At 38.0% G+C, this 24,706-nt stretch overlaps 1 protein-coding gene across 4 annotated transcripts in view; it reads right to left on the reverse strand.

Annotated features, from left to right (window-relative positions):
- Positions 1-3,096: 3,096 nt before the first annotated feature.
- Positions 3,097-24,706, reverse strand: part of L3MBTL2 (L3MBTL histone methyl-lysine binding protein 2) — a 59,231-nt gene continuing 37,621 nt past the window's right edge. For 2 of the 4 annotated variants that reach the window (XM_081331404.1, XM_081331405.1), the window contains 3 exons: positions 22,789-22,854; positions 20,007-20,198; positions 17,432-19,048 (listed from right to left, as the gene is read on the reverse strand). In XM_081331404.1, coding sequence (XP_081187530.1) covers positions 18,669-19,048; positions 20,007-20,198; positions 22,789-22,854 — 638 coding nt within the window. In that variant the 3' untranslated portion in view covers positions 17,432-18,668. Of the gene's footprint in view, positions 3,151-7,430; positions 7,703-13,127; positions 13,195-17,431; positions 19,049-20,006; positions 20,199-22,788; positions 22,855-24,706 lie in introns of those variants that run through there. The other 2 variants (XM_081331406.1, XR_014026957.1) reach the window with 2 other exon arrangements.

Raw genomic sequence — 24,706 nt, forward strand, 5'->3', positions numbered from 1 at the left:
ATTGGACTGGTTAAAACCATCTTCTGTGGACAGAAAAAATGGCCAGGGTTGTCCATAGAAAACTTTAAAATAAATGTCAAGGTGGTAGTACTAACCACCCCATTAAAGTCATTTAGGTGTATCACAATGCTTGTAAAGCAGGGGTCCCCAACCTCCAGGCTGTGGTCTGGTACCAGGTTGCAGCCCATTTGGAACCAGGCCATGCAATGGGTAGGCGACAGCGCATACGTATGCAGCTTCACTTGCATGAGTGGCAGATAAGTGTGTGGGCACAAAGCTCCATTTGTGCAAGTGGCATGTGTGCGCATCCACTGCTTGTGCAAGCGGACCTGCGTGTACATGCGTACCACTCAGGTGGAATCATCCCTACTCTCTACCGCTGTCACTACTGCTGGTTGACAAAACTGGAAAGGTTGGGGACAGCTGTTATAAAGGACTTCGAGGGGAAAAATAGTGAACTAAACATGGCTCTACTAAAAGCAGAGTTGACACTGTGGCGGAATAAACACCTGGCAAGTAAACCACCTCTGTGTAATTGTCCTCCAGACAAGGAAAGAACTTGAGATTGCCTGCAAGTGCTCCAGGCAGTTGCTCCTCACAAGGAGACAAGGCAGTAGTTTCTGGTGGATTAGCGCTCTGGGAGAGAAGGGAATAACCAGGGCTTTTTTTCTCATAGAATGCTCAGAACGGAGTTCCGGCACCTTTTTTGGATGGAACCTTGTAGGGTAGGCAAGGTGGGTTGTATGACATGTGTGAGTTCCGGCACCTTTTGCTTTTACAAAAAAAGCACTGGGAATAACTATATTGCTGAAACTGATTGGTGCCTTCAAAAGGGGTGGGTGGGATTTGCACTAGGTTTGCATAGGTTTTTTTTCTAATTGTTTTTGGAGAATGCTTTTTAATTGCTTTTCAACTATTTGGAATTTTTGGATTGATAAACTTTAGAGCCTGAATGTGTTTTCTTCAATCCTTAGCAAACCAAGTTTTAAATACAAGCTTAAGGAAAAAATATTTTGGAATAAACAGCAAAAGAATGACTAGAACTTGAATTCTGGAGTTACAAACAGACAAAAAGTGTATGTGGATTTGAAATAAAATTTCAGGATTAATTATAAAATCTGGGAAATTGAATTCTCTTAAAAAATATTATTCTTGCTTTGCCTGTACACTGAGAGCTTCTGTATTGAAGACAAATTCCTTGGCCAAATAAAGTATTCTAATTCTAAAAACATGATAGGATGAGACTTTGAAGGTTGAATACTAGAGTGAATCAGAAGGAAGTAAAGATTATATAAAGGTGAACAGTTAAATTTGACTTACACTGAATGGAGCAAAATATGTTTAACATTGGACATGTTGAAGGATATTTTTGAACAATAGACTCAAGATGTTAATTTTAAGAGTGTCCATCTCTATAAATAGACCGTTTAAAAGAGGTTATGGAAGAACAAAATTTACCTGACAAGACTGAGACTGATCTAAAATTGGATTTAAAAATGACTGACTACAAGAATGATACAAAAAAGATGCTACACTGGACATTTTCTACTTTTTCTTTTCTACACTATTTTTTTCTTTCATTTACTTTTTTTCTTTTTAGTTTGTATTTTTATCTTTTTAACTAATTTGTGATAAAATTGCTATACAAATAATTTTCAACAAACAGTATACAGGTTCTACTTGGTAAATGTGTTACTGTCAAAGTATAAAAGGTAGGCTTAAATACATATTATTGTTATTTAATTTTTCTTCAAAAAGAATGAGAAAAAGCCAGGAAAGCACCAAACTACTTGGTGTAATTTGGATTACAAAATATGGTGAATTATATGCTACTTTTTGTGACTTCTGACAGTCAATGGGGAAGTCAGATTCACTTAACAACCGTGTTACTAACTTAACAACAGTGATTCACTTAACTGTGGCAAGAAAGATTGTACAAAGGCAATTCCGAAATGAATCTCCATTTTGATTATCTATGACAGACACTCGCAGATACAGAACTATTATATACATTAGAAAATTACATTTTGACACAATCGCCATTCAAATTGAGGCACTTGACATAACGTGTTACATGGTTTGAAATTGCTTAGTAGTCGCTCGGCGCCAAATTTGGGCTATGGGGGGGATGAACAAAAACATCCCAATGGAACTGCTTTAAAAATTCTTGGGTGCGTCTAGCGGTGTGCAGGCGAGTGTTATAAATCAACACCACACTGGAAGTGGTGCCATAGAAAATCCTGCCAAATGTGAAGATGCCAAAGGAGTACTGCTAGTGAAGTTCATGGAGTGTGGTTCGACCATAAATTCAGAAGTCTACTGTGAAACATTACAAAAACTTGGATGAGCCATCCATTAGAAGCATGCTGACTTCTGGTGTGTTGGTTCATGATAATGCTCGCCCGCACACCACTGAATGGATTCTTCTTAATGTAATGAGACTCTTGCAAGACTGCCCCATTCACATACTTAACCACAGTACTGGTAGTCCTTGACGTAACAGTTCATTTAGTGACCGAACTTACAATCTATGGCTATTTTTTACACTTACGACTATGGCAGCATCCATGGTCATGTGATTAAAATTCAGATGCTTGGCAACTGATTCATATTTATGATGGTTGCAGGGTCCTGGGGACATGTGATCACCTTCTGTAGCCTTCTAGCAAGCAAAGTGGATGCAAATGGATGGAAACTAATGGATGGAAACTAATCAAGGAGAGAAGCAACCTAGAACTAAGGAGAAGTTTCCTGACAGAACAATTACTCAGTGGAATGACTTGCCTCCAGAAGTTATGGATGCTTTAAGAAGAGATTGGACAATCATTTGTCTGAAATGCAGGGGGTTGGACTAGAAGACCTTTCCATCTCTGTTATTCTATTAAAGTCAATAAGAAAACCAGATTCTCTTAACAACCATATTACTAGGTTAATAATTGCAGTGATTCACTTAACTGTAAAAAGGTTGTAAAATGAAACAAAACTCACTCAACAAAACAGTTCAAAATTCAAATCACTGTAACTGTACCTTTCTGGTGCATTACAACATCTTCATCTGTTTTGTGTAAACTCCATTTCTCTGGTGGCTTTGGTAGTGGTAAATTGTCATCATGCAGTACTCATCTCAGGGCAGATTGGGATATCTGATTTCTAATTTTTAGCAGAGAAACCAACGACATTAGTCAGGAGTAAGTCTATCATACGATCATTCTGTTCTCACCATATCATTGTTGTGATTCAGGGTCAGCCTGTGGGTTCGGCAGTTGGGTCGGACGACTCAGAGGAGGAGGAGGGGGGTGTTGAGGAGCTTGCTGAGGGGATTGGACAGCTTGATGAGAGCCCCCAGCAAGGCCCCTCTCATCTGGTCACGATGCAGACCCAGCTGTGTGAGCCTGACAGCGTGGATGAAGATGACCCACAGCTGGCCCTGTTCAAGGACGCCCGATGCAGGAGGCAGTCAGCCAGGAGTAAACAGAGGGAGGCAATGGGGCACCTCGGAAGGAGGCACAGAGAGGCCACGCCCTGAACTGTATTTAAGGGGAATGTGTGGGAGGGCTGGTTTGCTGAAGGCAACCGCTTGGATTGTTCCTGCTTCTTAGCTCGTGTTTTATGGTTGGTGTCTTGTCTTGCTCTGTTTTATGTGAATAAATTTGTCAGGCGTAATTCCAGCCTCTTGCCGTTTGTAGAGGGGTTGTCCCTGCCTTTTCTGCAGGGCCGGTAGCAGGCTGGTACAGAACAATTATCAGGACAGCAAAGAGGCATTGACTTCTGAGTTCCTCTAAGTCTAAGCCAAGGTCTAAGATGAACAGCACATCTTGCACAGCAAATGAGAGGAGCCCAGACCTTGTCTTAATTACCAGTCTTACAACCCAACTTCATATGCTTTCTTAAGTCCAGTCATGGGTCATGTTTGAGGATTATCCATGTACTTGTCACATATGTAGCAGAATGTATTGTGGCTCTTCCAACAATGACAAGACATTTCTGCTGTCACCAATCATCCTACAAGCAAGTCTATAACTGGTTTACTTATTATTTAAATTACATGTAGATAGGCAAAGCTGTGCCTTGAAACAATCACATCAAACTACATGGAAACTGATATCAACAAAATGAGTAGCATCTGTTCATGTGAGCTGCTTTTATAACCTTTCCAGGCAGCATCCATCCAGTCTAAGCATGCCTAGGCATGTCCAAACTCTATCCATTCCACAAATTTATACAACATGCCCTGAATGCATGCCTGGACATGTACAAGCTACACAAAGCATATTATAATGCAAGCAAATATTAGTAAACTTAAAATGTAAGAAACTGCAAAAACAGAAGATTTCTATAAAATAGTTTGTAATAAGTTAAAATCACAGGATATTTTAATGATTAACAGCCTAAAATCTATAAGATACACTCAAAAATGTTCAGGACGCAAAATCTTTGCTGTCTGGTGTAATGGTTGTTGGTAGTATTCTTTGGCTTCATCAAATTATTTATTATTATTTCTATTGTTTTAATCCTGATAATGTGTGGTAGAATTGTAGCTGCTTACAGTTTGCATTCAATTGGATAATTAAATACAATAAATATACAGATAGTTGTTGACTTACAATAGTTTATTTAGTGACCGTTAAAAGTTACAACGGCACTGAAAAAAGTGACTTATGACCTTTTTTCACACTTACAACCCCATGGGGTTGCAGCATCCCCATGGTCCTCTGATCAAAATTCAGACACTTGGCAACTGACTCATATTTATGACTGTTGCAGTGTCCTGGGGTCATGTGATCACTTTTGTGACCTTCTGACAAGGAAAGTCAATGGGGAAGCCAGATTCACTTAACAACTGTGTTACTAATTTAACAACTGCAGTGATTCACTTAGCAACTGTGACAAGAAAGATTGTAAAAATTGGGCAAAATTTGCTTGTCTCTTTTAGTAACAGAAATTTTAGGCTCAGTTGTTGTAAACTGAGGACTACTTGTACTGAGTATAACAAAGATATGAAAAACTGATGAACTCTCCTACATGCTATACACCAGGATAAATAACGAAACATGAATGACAAAACAACAATTAGGACATAAAAGTACCATAACTTCACTTCCCCCCCCAAATACTCATCTACCAAAACCATTTATCTATTAAGCAAAAACCAAGAAACGAGCATTGGGCATAGCAATATTTTAAACCCAAAGAGTTTCTCAAAATAAGCCCGTTTTAAAACAGCTGATTATAGCTCTACCGGAGAACAGTCTCAAAAAATTAGCCATTAACAAAGAACTATTCTCCACAACGCAACACACACAAAACCCATAAATTTCGCTAGCATCCAATGAACAGCCACTTTCAAGCTTTGCTATGGGGCCACATAGCAACACCTCACTTTGTGATGGTGAATATCAATGAGGTGAAAATTCAAAGTTGTCCTGCAAACTATATCAATCAAAACCTTAAAATTAAGGATAAACATCTGAACATAAAAGGACTTTAGCGAAATATATAAGGGCTATGCAAATTAAGCCACATTTCTTAATTTTGGGATATTTTAATCGTACACGGTCATCTGTCACGTGATACTTCTGCTTAGCTATGAAGCGAAGATCTTTACGCATGTTCAGAGCTCAGGAAGTATTTTGGAAGGGGGAGGGGGAGGGGGGTTGCTGGCAAAGAGTTTCGTCTGCCAGATTCTTTTACTGGAAAAATGTTTAGCAAAATCTAGGCATGGCAATAGCACATCACATTTATTTATTGTAGTTCAATTTCTACTAATTCAGTCTAATCTTAATTTCTAACGCACACATAAAAATACCATTGGAGGATTTGCCAATGTATTGCTTTTTTTTTTCTTCAAATGAAAATCAATCCAAAATTTTAGAAACTGTTTATGGACATAAAAAGGAATTCTGTATGAATATTTATTAAGGTACAGAATACTTGTGTTATACTGCGAAGTTATATTCTTTGCATGGATTGATTTACTTTCAATGTAAACACAATTCATAATAAAGTAAAATCTGCTAACTGTGATTGTGTAATTTTCCGGGCAGTATTCAGAAGTCACTTATTTTAATTGACTAATCTAGATTCATTTTAGCTTGCCTATTTGATATTTATAAAATCAATGAACAAATAAAATATTTTTGACTTATTTAATTGGGTTCTTTTTATCTAGTCTCAGGATGTGTGGAAAATAGATTACTATTTAGGTCATATCTATGCAGAAATACTGAAAATACAAAAGGATTAACAAACTTTTAAGCATCACTGTAAACTTGGTGGTTGTTGCTTTTACCGAAAAGGAGTATCACTCACATCACCATGCTCAAGGGCAGAAATTTGACAATGCTGCTCTATGATGACAACCTAGCAATTCTCTCCCTTACTCAGAGGGACTTAGGAAAAGTTTGTGAACCTTACAGAATTCTGCAAAGACGTTCTTACAATTAATTACTGTATTCCAAGACTAAAATGATGGTTTTCTCAACAAGACCCAGCAACCATAAACACCAATGGCAATCTAGAATTATCTCTACCCAAAACAATAAATAGTGCAAAGGCAATCCTGGGCTTTTTTCACTCTAAAGCAGATAGAGAGAAACCTACTCTCTTCTATTAAGCTGTTTAAGGCTAAGCCTGTTTCCCAAATGCTACACAGTCCACAGATACACATCTATGGCCCTGGATGCTATTGTGAACACTCTTCCAGGTTTCATACTGTTTCAAAGGCTCTAATCTGCATGGAAACTGGAATAATCCCACAGGAGGTGAGTCTATGGGAAGGCATTTACCCAGGATTTTCCCAAGGTGGTTTACACATTTTTTTAGAAAAAGAAATTAAAAAAAATCAATACACCATTCATAAACAGAAAAACAGTAGGAAAACATTTGAGGCCAATGGGCAGATTTCAAATGTTGACTGTATGCCATAGTGCTCACCCAATATTTTGACCATTTTATAAACAACCAATCAGAAACTAATTTAAAAAGAGGTACCATTTTCTTTTATCCTCATATTAGCCTTATGAGTTGGTTTTTATGATTTCGTCTTATGTTTTAAAACTTTGGTGAACATTTCCAAAAACAACACACATCTATAATTTTTTTTTATTAGAACTATTTATGTAAAGGCTTTCTATGACTGCCATTTCATGTCTAGATGGCTAATAATAATATAATTAATATAACAATAATAGTTTTAATAATCACCCCTCAAACAGATTAAAATAATCATTGTACATTGTTTACATTATTATAAAAGTTATGCTAAAGGTTGGTTCATTTTTGGCAGCAGGCCAGCTACTCATTTATTTATTATTCAAAAAATCTAAACAATTTCAAAGAGCAAGAAACCTGGCAGTTCCAACATCTATTTTGCAGGCATTCTGGTGTCTACAGTATAATGTTACTTGTGTTTGCTTAATAATGTACCCATCATTCCATTCTTTGACTTTCTCTCTCCAACAACTTGTGTAATACTTGTTGCCTTATCTGGCCAGCTTGGAATGGATTTCTTTTGGGTAAGATCTCCATGCAGCCACTGAAGTCTCTATAGCATGTTTCCTCTAATCTTACCTTCCTTTACCTGATACAAGAGCCATGGTAAGATGGAAAATCTCAACAGTTTAAGAAGGCATCAGACTGGGAACAATTACTTTAATCCATTTTGCAACTGATTTTTGTAAGATGGTTTGTCTGCTTCCAAAATCTATTAAGATTTAAACAATTTGTAATTTTAATATTTAGCAACTACCTAGCAACAAAGATTACAAAGCATTTCAAAAATGATCTATCTAATAGCAGTCTCAATGTGTGACAGCATATAATTTCCTGATTTTCCATTAAAAATAAAACTTTGAGGAACTACTATGATGGGCCAAAAATCCAGGGAGCTATTGAGAATAAAACTAATATTTGTTTCCTTAAATTGCAGATTACTAAAATGTTGGCTCTTCAAGATAACAAAACTACAGTGATTCCTTTAGGAACCTTTTTGTCCATTCCGTACTTCACCCATTTGAACCTGCAGAGATGCAAGATGAAAAGCATTGAGGAAGGGGCTTTCAGGGTATTAGGACAGCTAGTTTATCTCAATCTGGCTTCTAACAATATAGCCGTCATCTATCAAGAATCCTTAGATCAGGGGTCTTCAAACTCGGCCCTTTTATGACTCATGGACTTCAACTCCCAGAATTCCTCAGCCAGCATGCAAGTAATTCCCATCAAGGCCCTTAGAGGATTGCCTATACTCAGTGAACTGAAATTGTCTAAGAATCCTATAAAATATATTGGGAATGGTGCTTTCCAGTTGCAAGATCTCTGCAGCACTTGTATCTGGATAATACAGGCCTTGAACAAGTAAGTTAGAAATTGGGCAGCTGTAAACTACAGTGACATTGCCACCATCATCACAAGAATATGTATCTGCAGCTATAGTTTGTTTGGTTTAGTGTTATATATTAATTCAAAAACCCAGATGATGAAGATGATTTATGTGGTATTGATAGTTACTCATTAGACCATGTTATGCCAGTTTCATCAAAGTACAACCTCACCAATATGGAAATAAAATACAAAAACGGATGCATTTAATTAGAATTTCCAGTAACGGAACACAGGAAATTAAATCATCAGCCTACAGTTACTGGTAAAATTCTGTGGAGTTTCAGATTAAAGTATTTCCCCTATCTGGATCCGCTTCACTGGAACCTGAAAGCTGCTCTTATATTTATAATAGTTATAGGGTGAAAAATATTCAGTGAGTTTTCCATTGCTGAATGTGCTATAGAACAAAGGAAAGATGTTGACCGTTTGAAAGCCCTCTTTGCTATGCAGCTAATAATGGACCATTGCCTACACTTTCTTCGTGGAAAGTTACACATTCAGTTCTTTGCATTTTCAGAGAGGGCTGGAAATAATTTATACGATATTTCAGACTCTATCACCACAAAAATGATTCCATCCACATTGTTGCAGGTCATGTGCTTCTCCTCTTTCCTTCCATATTTTCCAATATTGTAGACTTTTCATAATACCAGGTCTTTGCATAATGTATCCAGAATACAGTAATTTGAGCCTGGTCATTTGTGCCTTGAGTAAGAACTCTGGTTTGATTCGTTTTCTTGGCTATTCAAGGTATTATCAGGAGTCATAGTAAAAATACTTTTTTCTAACTTGTTCTTCAAAGCCCACTTTGCTTTCACTAAGTATCACAAGGAAAACATTACCTGCATGATTACGATATTTGGAGTTATAGACCTTTTATGGCATCTAAGTATCTTTTCCAAGGAGTTCATTGCTATTCCCCCAAGTGCTAATCTGTAGTTTCTTCTTGGCTGATGGTTCCTTTTATATTAATAGTTGATTCTAAAGGCAAGCACTTTCCACCACCTTAAATGTTAATTTGTTAATTTTAAAGGTAACTTAGAATTCTAAAATTGTCTTGCTGTGCCCGTTTTCATTAGTTTGATCTTTTTTATATTTAAATTAAGTTCTATTTTTCACTGAGCTCCTTGACTTGTATTACTCAAGGTTGCAGATTATTTGAATTTCCAGCTATTAGAATAATGTTATCAGAATAATATAGATTGTTGAGTTTTTTCCTCCACTTTTAAAATCATGCTCATCTTCTTCACATCCAACTTATTTTGATATAGATTCAGCTTATAGACTGAAAAAAATAAGAAGAGAGTATGCAGCTTTGATTCACTCTTTTGCCATACTTTTCTAGTAGTGGCCATATTTGTCTGTCTTGATTTATAATCCAAAAAAATAAAACACTCTCCTCCCAAGCTTTTACTTATTTTTTCCCCTTTATTCTTGAATCTTGAAATTTCATGACAATCTCTTAAAGCCTTTCTGCTTCTACTCTTATAAGGGGCACTTATACAATGATCCCTTATCCTTTTTGTTTAAAAAAAAACTACCAGTCATTTTCCTTGGTGGACCTAAACAAAATAGTTTCCCATGAAAGAACATAAATAAATAATAAATAATAAATAAATAAATATTTATCTATTTTTTTCCCCAGGAACTTTAAATAAAGTCCAAAAATTTCTTCTGGACCATTTATCTGTTTAAAACCTCTGTAAGCAAAATTCTTACTTTTTTTTTACTTCAAGTTTATTTTTTATAATTTTTATGTTCTTTTTCTGCTAAATACACTATGGGCTGTAGGAACTGTAGGAAGAAAAGTCTTCATCATGGTTCCATCCAAGCCGGGGATAAACAACACGGCGACTGCTTTAGGAAGAAGGTTACAGTTTATTGCAGAGGAAAGCCAGACAGAAAGATGGATCCAGCAGAAAAAGGGCTGAGCACATATAGGGAGTGGGTTTTATAACCCCTCAAGTCTTTTGTTTGGAGTTATTTCCTGTTTCAGGCTTTGTATTTCCTGTGTCACATATTCTGACCTGAGTCTGGGTGTGCCTTTCTGGTGTTCTTGATGGTTGTGGGTCAATCCTATCCTGCTTCCCTGGGGCTGGAGTATGTAGATTTTAGGTCTTTGTCTTCCTAAGCTTCCAGCCTCCTACATCTGCATTTGTACAGAGCTCATGGGAGGGAGACCTAGGGCTATTAAGCAAACTGGGCATGCTTTTCTGGTTCTTCAATATCTTTTTAGGAAAGATATTTTTCTGCCCTTTTAATATTTCCTTCTCTGGGGAGCTGACTTCCCTCAGAACAGTCACTGGATGGTCCAATTGAACTGCTGCTCTGAAGAACTTTTTGGCATTTAATTAAGTTTAATACAAAATGATTGGGAAAGTGGGATTTGGACAGACTCAGTATCTTTTAAATGATTCCACTGAGGTTGTAAGCCTGACCTTCTTTCCTTGGTTCCCAGCACTTTTATTTCCAAGGTATCTTTTGGATCCTGCAGGCTTCCTTATAAGGAACAGCCATCTGGTGCACGCTTGGGCAATTTCTTTGGCTTATCTTTTTCTGAAGAAGCTCTGCAAAACTGGATGCCTCACCCGATCCCAATTCCAGTCTCAGCATTATTTTTGTGCTTTCCCAGACACATGAATCCAACATTTTCCCCACCTGAAAGTCAGGCCCCTTGTATCTGATGGTTGCCTTGGTAACAGGTCTTTTTTCCTGTCCTTCAAAACCATTCCCTCTGCTCTCTACAACAGCTCAAAAAATAAAGAACATAGAAACAAAAGAAACAATAAAGATACAATAAAATTACTCTAAAAAAGTACAACAGTTACAAGAGGTCTTTCCAAACAAAAATATCAACACACATAAGAGACTTTTTTGGTATTTTGGGGCTTTCTTAGTTATTCAGCATACAACAGCAATAACATATCTTGTTTCTCAATCTTTCCCAAAGCCTTTTCATGTAGGCCTCTAATCTCCATTGGATGATCCTAAATACAATTTGCCACAATTTGTAGAATTAAGGATAGTGTAGGATGCTATACATGCTCTGGTAGCTCTCCTTGCTATTGTAAAATGATTTTTTCCAACATGTTGGCCACTGCATCATTTTTCAGATTTGCTGGCACAATGAAATTAGTATCTTTAGTCCAATCACATTTTCTTTATTATTTCCAACTTTGATATTTCAGTCCACAACCCTTAGCAGTACATCTTGGTTGTATATTCCATTGAACTGACCACAAAATTTGTCAACCTTCTCTTCTGTATCAATAGTTAAAACATAATTTTTATAATTGCCATAATTATTTGTTGTCCATAAGTCTAATTGATGTTACTCAGTCATTAGGTGCATTGTACCCAAATACTGTCCTTGCTTTTTTCCCCCTATGAAAGCAGCACTGCCGCTTCTTTGTTTTCATGAACTGAGTAGTAGCAGTCAAATGAGTATACTCTTTACCAGTTCATATTAATTCACTGGTGCTAATTTGTCTATTTCATATCCTTACTGTATTACTTTATAAATAACTCAAGGTGATGAACATATCTAATACTCGTTCTCCTCCTATTTTTCTCATAAAAATCCTGTGAAGCAAGTTGGGATGAGACAGAGTGATTGGCCCAAAGTCACCCAGCCGGCTTTCATAACTAAGTTGGGAACAGAACTCAGTCTTCAGGATTCTTCAGGTTTTTAACATTTAGAATGCTGTAACTACTAGACCAAAGTGGCTCTCATCTAATGGTTCATCTTCACTCTGTAGAGCTTTCCCAGGTCCAATGTAATTCTGTCTATCTTCATTTTTTTTCTTGCATGTCACATCAATAACTAGATCTCTAGAAACATAATAAACAACGTTAACTCTTCCTCAATAACATGTAGAATATCATCCAAACTAAGGGGCCTATATCTAAAATTATACCATCAATTACTTTCTATTGTTTATCTGTGTGGTTTTCTTGGTAAAACAGGAGTGTTTTTCCACTGCTTTCTCCCACATACTATAAATTGTCATTGCCATTAAAGCAATCATCCATTTCTAGCATTTTTCTATATAAGGGCCATCCGCTTTGGGTGCCTGCTCACTTTAGATAGGCAGCCAGGATGATCTTCATGTCTTGAAGAATCCTGCTGGGAATATATCCGCTTGGCCTACATTCCCAACATTCTTCACTACTCCCTCCACAGGAACAGATACAATGAGGCACTACAGCAGGATATTAAATTAGAAGTACAGCCACCTTAATCATAATGAGAAAAGGAGAAATACAGTATTCATTCTTTCATTTCAAAAACATTGCATCAAAATGTGAAATACTGACTTCCACAATTCTCACAAATATTAGCCTGCAGTTTTCTTGGATTGTTAAGATACACTTTGAGAGACGTAAGAGTCCTAGGGGCAGGCTATAAACTAAATTAATTAGATGATGATCATCACTCTGGGTATTTAATAATTTCTTTCTGAAAACATATTACAAGTGACAACTGAATATCAACCTTTGAATAAGCTGAGGTGGCTGCATTCAAGAATCTGGAGACTGCATGAAGACTTTGAGTTATACTTTTGATATAGGCTAGTTATAGTCAACTCTGATAAATGTTTTCTTTCATCTTTAAGAAACTGTTAACTGTTTTAGAGATTATGAATACACTAATTTTCTTACAGTTATTGGACACATACAATGGGTCAGTGGAAATAGAAGATTGGGTAATTATAAATTACTTCTGCAGATCTTGAACTTATCATTACCAACTTGTGTTGGCAGATTTCTTCTGGTGCCTTTACTGGCTTGGGTCCAAATATTAAAAGTCTGTATCTGGAGAAAAATAGAATGTACAATTTACCTAATTTACATGGCTTCAGTGGTCTGGAGGTAATCAACTTGAATGATACCTCTTTTTCCTGTGATTGTCACCTTTTCTCATTACGCAAGTAAGTCATTAATTCCCATTATTCATCTTCTAAAATAGAATTTTTGTCCCTTATAGGCTGGAATGAGGAAAAGATATTAATGACACCTATTTGCACTTTCATACAGAATCAACTAAATGGTAATTAATATATATTATTCAAGACTGTATTGACACAAAATCACACAAGTGCCTGGTGATCACATCTCTGTTAAGTAGATTATTTTTATAAAATCAATCACTTTTTTAAAGTAGAGGTGGAGAGGGGCTAACTGAAAAAGTTTGGAAAAAACTGGATTGTACAATTGAAGCTACACATGATTTGAGATCTTCCCTCATCTAGTCCCTCCCGATGCGTTGGCTTGCAATTTTGCAAATTTCATTCAGCCATGTTGATTAGCGATTTGCAGATGTATGAATGAATGAATGAATGAACCTTTATTGTCAAAGTACAACCATGTATACATTGAGATTGGCTGTGCCTCCCTTCGTGCCCCCTCCTATAACTCAGTGACAACAAAGCCACCATCTTGTTACACCATGTGAGCTAATTGCACAACACACCGGCCTCGCAAGTCAGTCATACATAAAATTATAAAATTATTTCTCGTTCAAGAGCCTAACAGCCCATGGATAAAAGCTGTTCTTCAGCCTGTTGGTACGGCTGGCTATACTCCTGTATCTCCTACCCGATGGTAGGAGAGTAAAGAGATACTGACCATGGTGTGAGTCGTCCCTAAGAATTTTCCTCACTCTTCCAAGGCAGCGAGCCCTGGCGATGTCATCCAGTGGTGTCAGGAGACAGCCCACAATGTCTTGTGCTGTGCTCACCACCCTCTGTAATACTTTCCTATCTGCAGTTGTCAGACCAGCATACCAAACCACAATACAGTGCGAGAGGACGCTCTCTATATTAGACCAGTAAAAAAGGGTCATTAGCTGTTGTTCTACCCTGTTCTTCCGCAAGACCCTGAGGAAGTGGAGTCTTGGGCCTTTCTGCCACCTGGGTTGTATTAACTTTCCAGGTAAGATCTTCACAGAGGTAGACTCCCAGAAATTTAAAGGAGGAAACTCTCTCCACACAGCCCCCCCCAAATGTAAAGTGGGGCAGGTTCCTCTCTTTTCCTCCGGAGGTCTAGCACCATCTCTTTTGTGTAGTCCCAGATCACCTGGAGGATAATTCTAAATAGTTTTCTTCTTCTTTGCATCTTGATTTATCACGAAGCCAAGAGCAATTCAGTATTGGGGCAGGTTATTTATTATTTATTTATTTATTTATTTTATTTGTATACCGCCCTTCTCCCGAAGGACTCAGGGCGGTGAACAGGGCAATACATGTTAAAAGACAAAATACAAAAATTAAAAGAGATTAAACAAAATGCCCACAACTCTTACAATAGGTTAAAACACATTAAAAGTAATAAAAACCCAACCCCATCCCATCAGGCCAGGCCAGGTTGTTCAAAGAGATATGTCTTTAGATCGCGCCGGAAGGAGCGCAGGTCAGGCGCCATCCGGAGCTCAACTGGAAGATGGTTCCATAAATCCGGCGCGCCCACAGAGAACGCCCTCCCCCTGGGGGCCACCAGTCGGCATTCTTTGACCGGTGGCACCCTGAGGAGGCCCTCTCTGTGGGAGCGTACTGGGCGGAGGGAAGTTGATGCCGGCCGCAGGTGCTCCCCAAGGTATTCCGGACCCATGGCATGTAGGGCTTTGTAGGTCAATACCAGCACCTTGAACCTCACCCGGAAGACAACTGGAAGCCAATGCAGCTCGCGGAGCAGAGGTGTAACATGGGAGTATCGGGAAACTCCCAGCACAATTCTCGCGGCTGCATTCTGTACCAGTTGGAGCCTCCGAGTGGTCTTCAAGGGCAGCCCCATGTAGAGAGCGTTGCAGTAGTCCAGACGAGAGGTCACGAGCGCATGAGTGACCGTACGTAAGGCATAGGGCCGCAACTGGCGCACCAGGCGAACCTGGGCGAAGGCCCCCCTAGTCACAGCTACTATATGGTCTTCTAAAGAAAGCTGTGAATCTAGGAGGACTCCCAAGTTGCGAGCCCTATCTACGGGGGGTAATAACTCACCGTTATAAGAAAACAATGTTGACAGTATCAATTTTTCTTGTTTACATGGAGTTAGAGAAACTGGACAGGATAATCAGAGAAAAATGACCTCTAGTTTGACCAATATATGGCACAGAAAAGAATGGCTCCATGATAAACAGAGAAGATCCTTGATGATAGAATGTGTATGTATTCAATTATAAGAACTTGGAAAATCTTTATAATTAGAATTAAAATTCTTTATTGGCCAAGTGTGAGTAATTATCGTTTAGTCACAAATACTCATTTTCTGGTAAGATAATTGAGATGGAAGTGGCCTCCTATTTCCAAGTACATTTGGATGATAAGATCGATTTCAGTTAGGATTTGAGTCAAGCTATGGCATTAAAAGAGTTTTGTTCATCTTTTGATGGTATGCCTTAGATACTGAATGAGATTAGTGCAACTTTATTAGTTATTCAGGTTCTCTAGTGACTTTTGATATTATTGTTCATGATTTATTTTTATATACACACACATATACACACACAATATGCAAAGTACTTCTCCAGTGCCTGTACTATAGACATTCATTCTAGCCTCATATCACCATTATTGCATAAATACCAAGGGCTCCAGGACTCACTGAACAATTTTACACCTCACTGTTGCTTTCAGACACTAACCCTGCTAAGATATATGTCACCAGGTTCTCTGTAGCAAAAATCCATCAGATGATTTGTACCATAAACCAATTTTAATAAGCACCAAGTCTGTAATTCTGGAGTACTCTATTGTGATAGGTCTAATTTGTCATGCTCCCTTCCATCCATTTAATGCTCCTACCTCCTTTTAAATTCTTTTTTTAATTTTTGGTTTTTAAGTATTTAGTTTGATGTATTTTTATACCTTTTAATATTTTGTACCCCAGCCTTATGCTGGTCTTTGACTATAATAAAGATCTAATTTTATCTAGGTACTAGAAATAAAACATCTTAGAGCCTGTTGGCCCACCTCAATTTCAAGAACAGACTACTGAAGATGCCTCTCCTGCCCTCAATCTGGTGGACAGAATGATTCTTATGTGTGATTATCAGGCCACGGAATATTCCCTCATGGAAACATATATTGCTTCCCAAAATAGTATATATATTTTGAATTTCATCAATCTAATAAATAATTTCATTGTGAATTTTAGTGATATGAATATTTGTTTTAAAATGTATATTTTAAATTTGAGTTGCAAATAGTTTTGAATGTTTATGTAAGTAGAATGGCTGGAATAAATATAATAACTGGATGGTATGGTTCAGCATACTTACTGTAATAAAAGACCCGGTATCATCTATCTGGATTTTATCTCATAGTCTTGAACAATGAAAACATGCTTTGGGCTAGCAAAGCCAAAGAGAAGTCTCAAGATTTAAATTTAACTGACTTGTCTTTCTTTTTGCAAAATGTAGATGGTGGGAGAGGAAATGGAATAGTAAATCGAACTACAGATATTCATCAATCACTTCTTCTTAGCAACTGATTTCTGATTTACTTTTCTCAGTGAAGGAATTATAAATCTTAAATGCTAAAACGTTAGCTTAGGCTAAACTTTGACTGCCAAATAGTGATTATACAAGATCATATAATTGATGGATGAACCTTCTGTTGTAAAGCTGATCAACTGTTTCACATTTTTCCTAGAAAACAGTAATTCTGTACTGAGAAAATTCTTGGAATCATAAACAAGCAGCATTTTTTCCTGCTCCTCTGTTTTCACAAATTAAAAATTTCTTAATATCTCAAATGTGAAACCATACAAAAAACACCCACAACCCCGCCCCCCGGAAAACCACAGTTTTTAAGTTTAAATAGATGCAGGCCTGATGACATTATGTTTTTTTTCTTTTTCTTTTATTTTCTAGGTGGCTTGATAATCTGAATCTGAGAGTAGGGGCCCCTTGTGGCTCTCCACCAAACCTATATAGCCCTAAAGTGAAGTTTGTCACTATGTTCCAAAGTTGCCCAGGCTGGAATATCCAGAAGACCAAACAAGCCAGCTTAATCAGGGATGAAGTCGTATCCAAAACTCTTTCTGGTGTAAAAGAATGATGCTTTGTATAAAGCTATGCTGCAACCAAAGTTGGAATATTACCACTAGTTCTGGTCACAACACTACAAAAATCATATTGCAAAGTTGAAATAGTAGAGAAAAAGACAACCAACATTATCAAAGGACTAGAACACAAAGTGAGGAAACCAAAATTATGGCCACATGAAAACTTCCAAATAATTTGAGGTCTCCTAGATGGGTTGATAGTAGCTAGGATCTCCCCATTTTGACATGGGAAATTGTCCTCCATTCAGGAAATGGAAAATACTGCCTCAACTTATGAATAAGCCTCATTCAATTGTAGATTTTAAAAGTTTTTGTAGTTATACAAATGCTTTGTATATTTTCCCAAATACTTTCAGACATTTGAGGCTTAAGGATGCAAAACGATTGACTTCTTATTTTTCCTCCTTCCTGAATTAAACATAGGTCAGCTTGTTAGAATAACAATTCATTTCTTGGCATTTGTATATCAAAGCTAGGATATCACATTTCAACTAATGTTACTGGTAATATCTTCACCTTTTGAATGATACCCTAGCATCCTTAACAGATGTAAAGTAATTCACTTATAGTCTGGGGTCCTTATACCGTAGATGTGCAAGATCTGGGCAAATTTGAGGCTTTTGCCGATAGCTAATCTGCTCATTAAGAGACCAATGCTGTATCCTGCTTTTTCAACTGTTGAAATAATAAATCAATTATTGAATCCTATCTAGCTGATACTTCTTGGGAGTTTTCCACCACATAAGCCTGCCACTGAATGGGATCAGTGGATCTTTTCCCCAGAGATAGACATTGTGAACTATGTGGCCCATTTCATATTAAATATACATTGTTGTAAAAAATAGTAAGGCACTGAGATCCTCAGCTTTCTTACCCATTTTCCTGATTTCTCATTTATTTCAGCAGAAAAAAATTATTGGGTACCAGCCCAATAACTTTCTTTGTGAGGCAATCCACTGTTGACTGAAATAGCGATGACTACTATGGTCAGGCAAATTATAAATGCTCTGTGTAACATGTCATGGCCTTTCCACAGAGTTTTATAATGCAGAAATTAGCACTGTAGACCTGCCTTTTTGCATGATGGGATAGAACATATGTTATTATAATTGTTTCATAGGATGACTGTATCACATGAAAAGCTAGAGTACAGACCAGAGGCCAGCACTTCACCTTCCTTGATTCCTGAAGGACTGTGCTGAACCATTAATATTGATATTGAACCTCTAGTCCACATCCTCATCTTTCAAGCAGCTAATGAGCACTGGGCTCACTGTACCTTCAGTTTTTATGTCCCCATCTTTTAAGCAGGCAATTGCAATAGAGTTTGCAATTGCTGGTTCCTTAATTCCACCCTTTAAGTAGCAAAGTGTATCAAGGCTTGTTGCAGTTTCAACATCCATGCTACCATCCTGGTCATCTGCTATAGGGCTTTCTGGGGACTCTAGTTCCATCCCTTCATCCTTTAGGCAACCGATTATCGTAGAGTGTGCTGGAGCTTCTTGATCCATGTCCTCATCCTTCACTGGCACTGAATGTTGTGGAGTTTCAAGCCTCACCTTTCGCTCTTCAAGCATTTCTTCTTTCACTTGCACAGCAACGAAGGCTAGAAAACACAGGAAAAGGCTATGTTTAAGTACAGAATGGAAATCTAAAAGGTCAGCAAAATGCTAGTGATAACCTATATTCCTAAAAAGAATAGTTACTATTCACACGTGGATAAGGGAAAGTAAAAATCAAACAAAAATATTTCTAGAGTCACGTGTTATTTTTTTTATCAATTTATCCAGAGAAACAAAATTACAAATCATGCCATGAGATAACTCCCCACAGGATTTCAATATTTTCTTCATAAAGTTTTAGCAAGCTACTGCTTTTAAAGTAAAAATGATTATTTTCAAATTCTACATTGAAAATTATTTTTCACAATTATATTTTTGCAACAGTGCAAGTTTCAAAATTGTCTACATATCAGGAAAATCAAGGTAAACCTTTAAGGTGACGGCATTTTAAAGTTATTATTGACAGTCATAAAACAAATCACCATTGACTGCACCTGATTTTATGACCTCTTTTGTAGTGTTCATTAAGTGAATGCCATAGTCATTATACCAACATTCAGTTGTTATGCAAGCCCATCATTCTTTACTATGGGGCATTTTTTGCAGGAAACCGGAAGTAAACAGTTTCTGACAAAAATGTTGTAAATTACGGTCATGTGACCGCAAGGTACTGCAAATGGCTATAAATGTGGGTTCTTTGGTTGCTAAGCACCCAAAATGCAGTCACATGATTATTGGGGTGGGATGAATATCATAACTTTGAATCCAGGTTGTAAATCCCATTTTCAGGGTCTGTAGTAATTTTGAACAGTCACTAAGTGACCGATCGTAAGTTGAGAACTATCTATACTAGCTCTTACAAGTTTACATTGCAAACGTGTCCATCAAAACCTTCCCAAACTGCCTGCAGTTCAGCAAGTTAAAATGTGTATGTTAGTAATTTTCTTAAGACTCTTCCTGTTTACAAATTGGAGAACTTAAGCACTATATCCCTTTTCTTACTTTCAGTCAGTAGTTTTGAAGAAGTCTTGGATTTAGCTTGCATTGCCTCAATTTTTGAAACAGTTGGTTTCCCCTCCTTTGATTTTGAAGTAGGCAGCTTTTTGATAACTTTTGTTTCTTCCTTTGTTTTTGGAGTGATCACTTTCTTAGCTGCCTCCTTGACGGAACGGGCTTTAGCAGTCATCTTTTTTCCTTAGCAAATTGAATAAAAACAGTCATATATCTACCTCACAATTCTGCCAAAGACCCCATAGCAGCTCACTTGTATCAGGGGTGCACAACTGTCAACAAGGAGGGGTACTTAGATCAATGTTTTTTCTTTAAAACATCTGGACATAAAACATGGTTGTTTTTCATGGCTAAGTAATCTACAATTTGGAGGAAAATATAAAGCAAACAATGTGAAGTGAGCCCCCAAATGCAGCTGAAATGATACAGGTAAGATTCTGGTTGATTACCTCAATAAGGATTAATAAACTAAACTCAGCTATGAGACAAATGAAGCAGGAGTACTAAGCTAACATATGTCCAAACTAATCACATTGATACAAATCTTATTAAGGGTCATTTTAAAATAATAATTACTAGAAACTGAAACATATATTTAATCCATCTACCTAGGTAACTCAACAGAAGCATAAATATTATCAACTGCCTTGAAGACATCTATAAATATTTGGGTAGAAAGTCCCTCCAACTTGTTTGTTTGTTCATTACATTTCTATGCTGTCCATCTCCCCTACAAGGGGACACTGGGTAGCTTAGTTAAAAATACTTCTTCAGTGGGAGCAAGTTGAGGCTCTAAATATGTAAAACTACTGGTCCATTATAGTAGTAAAATAGTAGCCATCGTTTATACTTATAAGGACCCTGACCCAATCTGTGGCATGTACAGCTATAAGAAATAAGGTTCTTTTTTCTAGATATCATTCCCAGATAGATTTTGTATGTTGATGGGGAGGGATAGACACAAATAAATTAGTTACCCATGACATACCATAGGATACACATGCCACAAGGTGCGAGCAAAGACCATCAGAAAATTAAAGCATGAAAGAGTCATATTAAAGCATCCTGTGATGTTCTGCAAATGTTATCAGACTGGCAGAGAAAAGTTTGATAATTTTATGCTCATTTGTGGTTGTTAAGCAATTAGCAGGCTCCTACAGACCAAAGATGCTTTCGCAATCTTGAATGCATATTTCCCATCTAGCCAAGCTACACATAGTTAGTATCAATTTAGCATCAAAGCTTTTGCAGGTCTCAATTAATATATAATTTGATATTATCTGTCAAATAGCAAAGCTGCTAACACAAGTGTAGTGGAAGGGATAAATTATTATGACAGGGATATTGCAGATTCTCCCCAAAAAGGAAAACAGGCAATTTGTGGCTTAAACATTTCTCAATCTAATTACAAAAAGAATCCTGATGAACAACATAAGAAAATGCTTTGCACCAAGTCTGACATTTAGTTCAAAGTCAGCAGTGGCCAATGCATTGCTTTTCAAATGGTACTTAATAGTTTTCAGCATCTCTCCATTGTTCATGGCAAGTTAAGAATTGTAGTTCAGCAATACCTGTATGAGAACAGGTATGGTTCATGTACCCTGAAGTCCCTTTCCAGAATTTCTTACAGAAGTGTTCCTATCCAGTTGGATATATCAAAGTTTCAAAATGAAGTCTTTGCCTGCAAAACATGTACATCCCTCACTGCCTCCTTATGGATGGGGAAAATATAAAACCTTTACACCCACAGTCCTTCCAATTCTGAATTTGACTCAGGAAATGATTAAGAAGCTTCACAAAAACATATAAAGGCTGTTCTTCATGGCTGAGTTAAAGTGATATCCATCAGTCCTTCAGCCCCTTAAAATCAATTTGTTGCCTCCACTTGCAATCCTTAACCTGCCACAGGAATAACAGCAAGCGGGAATGTCCATACTTGTGATTTACTGGGCAAATTAAATATAGGGATTGGTAGCTTTTAGCTATAACAGGTATAGACTGGGGAAGAGATAAAGGCAACATCATGAGAACGTGGCTGAAAAAAAGGCATGTTTGTGGCTTGGTTAGGTTATTAGCCTGGATAAAATAAACCTTTGATTGAATAGACCTTGGTTTATCTGACTGCAGATTTGATGAACAAATCTCCTGAACCCAGAGTGTGGATTCAAGCAGCCAACTAGGCACTGGGTGGCACAACTGCTTTGTGCCCAGTCCATTGCTCACCTCTACCACCGGTTCCTCTGAGTCCTGGACTGGGTGAATCCATATAACTTGGGGATCTTTCTGGTACTGGTATCTCCCAGACTGCGATCCTTATTCCCCATGTGGCCTTTTAGCTTTGGCTCTTTTTAAGTGCTTTGACTTGACTTGCTTGCAGTTGCTGAATTTGCCATCAATTTCAGCATGGCGCTTCTGTAGCTTGCACTGCCTATTACTCTACAGCAGTTCCTTTTCTTCTCATATATGAGTATTTTGGAGCTTGAAAACCCTTCTTGTCTTTTAATGGACACTGGACTTTAATGTGCATCCCTTTCCTCTTTAGTTTATTAAACCAAGGGTTTACTATAATTACAAAGCATCCTGCTAAGTACTCCCTGATGTTGCAATGAATATCACAGGAGAGAAATTAACCCAGGCAAACATTCCATCTTATTTATCTTGGGGTAGATCCTTGTTTTTCCTTTCAGACTCTGCTCTATTCAGCAGAACAAATAAACAAATTCTGTCTTGTTATTAGGATGAAACAGAGATACTTAGTGAAAGTGCTTCTTACTTTTCTTTCCATATGGTTTTCGCTTCCTCTTTGGAACCTCCTTGGCAAATGCAGGCGATTCAGGTTCTATTATCAAGAGAAGAAGAAGTCTAGAATGGTATGTTGTACAGGATGCAACATACAGCATATAAAAGTTAAAAAAATAGAATTTGGAAGGAGGCAAGGATGATCAAACCCTGTTAAAAATTAGTTAAAAAGGTGAAAGGAGGGGTCTCACAGTGTAACCAGCCCCATGGCTGCATATCCATCTGGGCTCCCCATGCAAAGCTGGAGAGCCATGTTTTAACTCCTTTGTGGAAGGCCAGGAGAGTGGAGATCTGCCTCAGCTCTGGAGGTAGCATATGCCTCAGGGTGATAGCAATGGCAGAAAAGGATCTCCTCCTAGAGCCCGCCAGTTGGAATTCTTTAACTGATGGGATCTACAACATACTTTTCCTCTCTGACTGGGTGGAATGGGCCAATGTAAAGGAATGAAGACAATTCCATAGGTAGCCTGGCTCCATGATATGTAGAGCTTTTTTATGTCACAACCACTACACCCGGAAGCAGACTGGCACCCAATACAGTTTGTGGAGCAAAGTTGTTACCCTTGTTTGGATACCTAAAATTGCTCATGTGGCTGTATTCTGCATCAGTTGAAGTTCTGGATATTTTTCAAGGATAGTCCCCTGTAGAGTACATTGCAATAGTCCAGACAGGAGATGACGAGGTCATGAGTGACTAAACAGAGTGTCTCCCTATCCAGGAAAGGGCGCAACTGATGCATAACATGAAATTGAGCAAAGACCCTCCTCGTTACAGCTGCCACCTGCTCTTTGAGCAAAAGCCATGAGTCAAGAAGAGCCCCCAGGTTTCTCACCTGGTCTGTCTGGGATAATACAACCCAATTCAAGATCAAAGATGATAAATTCGTGGATACAGAGGGGCCCACCCACAGCTGAAGTCTACTGTTTCCCATCTAGGCCCCCACAGCTTCCAGGCACAGCTTCACTCACTTCATCCAGGATGAAGATATATAACTGGGTATGATCAGCATACCAGTGATACCTCTTCCTGTGGCAATGGATGATCTCACCAAGTGGTTTCATGTAGATGTTAAAAAAGAGCAAAGACAGCACTGAGCTTTATAGCACCCCACAGAGCAGGAGCTCTCCCTCTCCCTGTCAATACCAATTGGGATTGGCCTTGGAGGAAGGAGATGAATCGGAAGAAAATTGTGCCACCCCCCCAATTCTCTATGTTAGCCCAAAAAGATACCATGGTCAATGGTATCAAAAGCTGCCAAGAGGTCAAGAAGAGGGTGGATGAATGCACCACCTCCATCTCGCTCCTGCCAGAGATCATTCATAAGTGGAACACAATGCTGTTTTGGCTCCATATCCACAATGAAGACTGACTGAAAAGAGTCCAGTTAATCTATTTCTTCCATGATCCTCTGGAGTTGCAATGCCACCACTTTTTCAACCAACTTCCCTAAAAAGGGGAGGTGGGAGATTGATTAAAGTTGTCCAGAATGGTAGGGTCCAACGATGGCTTCTTGAGTAAGGGCATACCAGTGGCTCTTTGATCCAACAAAATCAAGCCATTCCCAGATAACTGGGTAATTCTATTCTCCTGGCATCTCTACAGGACTTGTACTATGCTTGGTATCCAATTGGGAACAAATCTGACTGTTTTTATCCTCCAGATGCAAGAAAAATCCCTCCATATGGCTTTGTAGATGGGTCTCAGTACTTCCCTTCCCAAGGAGAATCCGGGTGACCCTAAACAGGACCATTGGGCAATATTCTGTGGATGCAATAAGCATAGAGAAGTATTTATAGAAAATAGTGAACAGTCCAAGGAAAATGACATAAAAGTCACTAAATTAACATTTGAGTATCAGGGTGCAGAAGCACACATCACTCTCAACCCCTCT

Source organism: Vipera berus, assembly GCF_964194415.1.
Source record: "Vipera berus genome assembly, chromosome: 6".
Lineage (NCBI taxonomy): Eukaryota > Metazoa > Chordata > Lepidosauria > Squamata > Viperidae > Vipera > Vipera berus.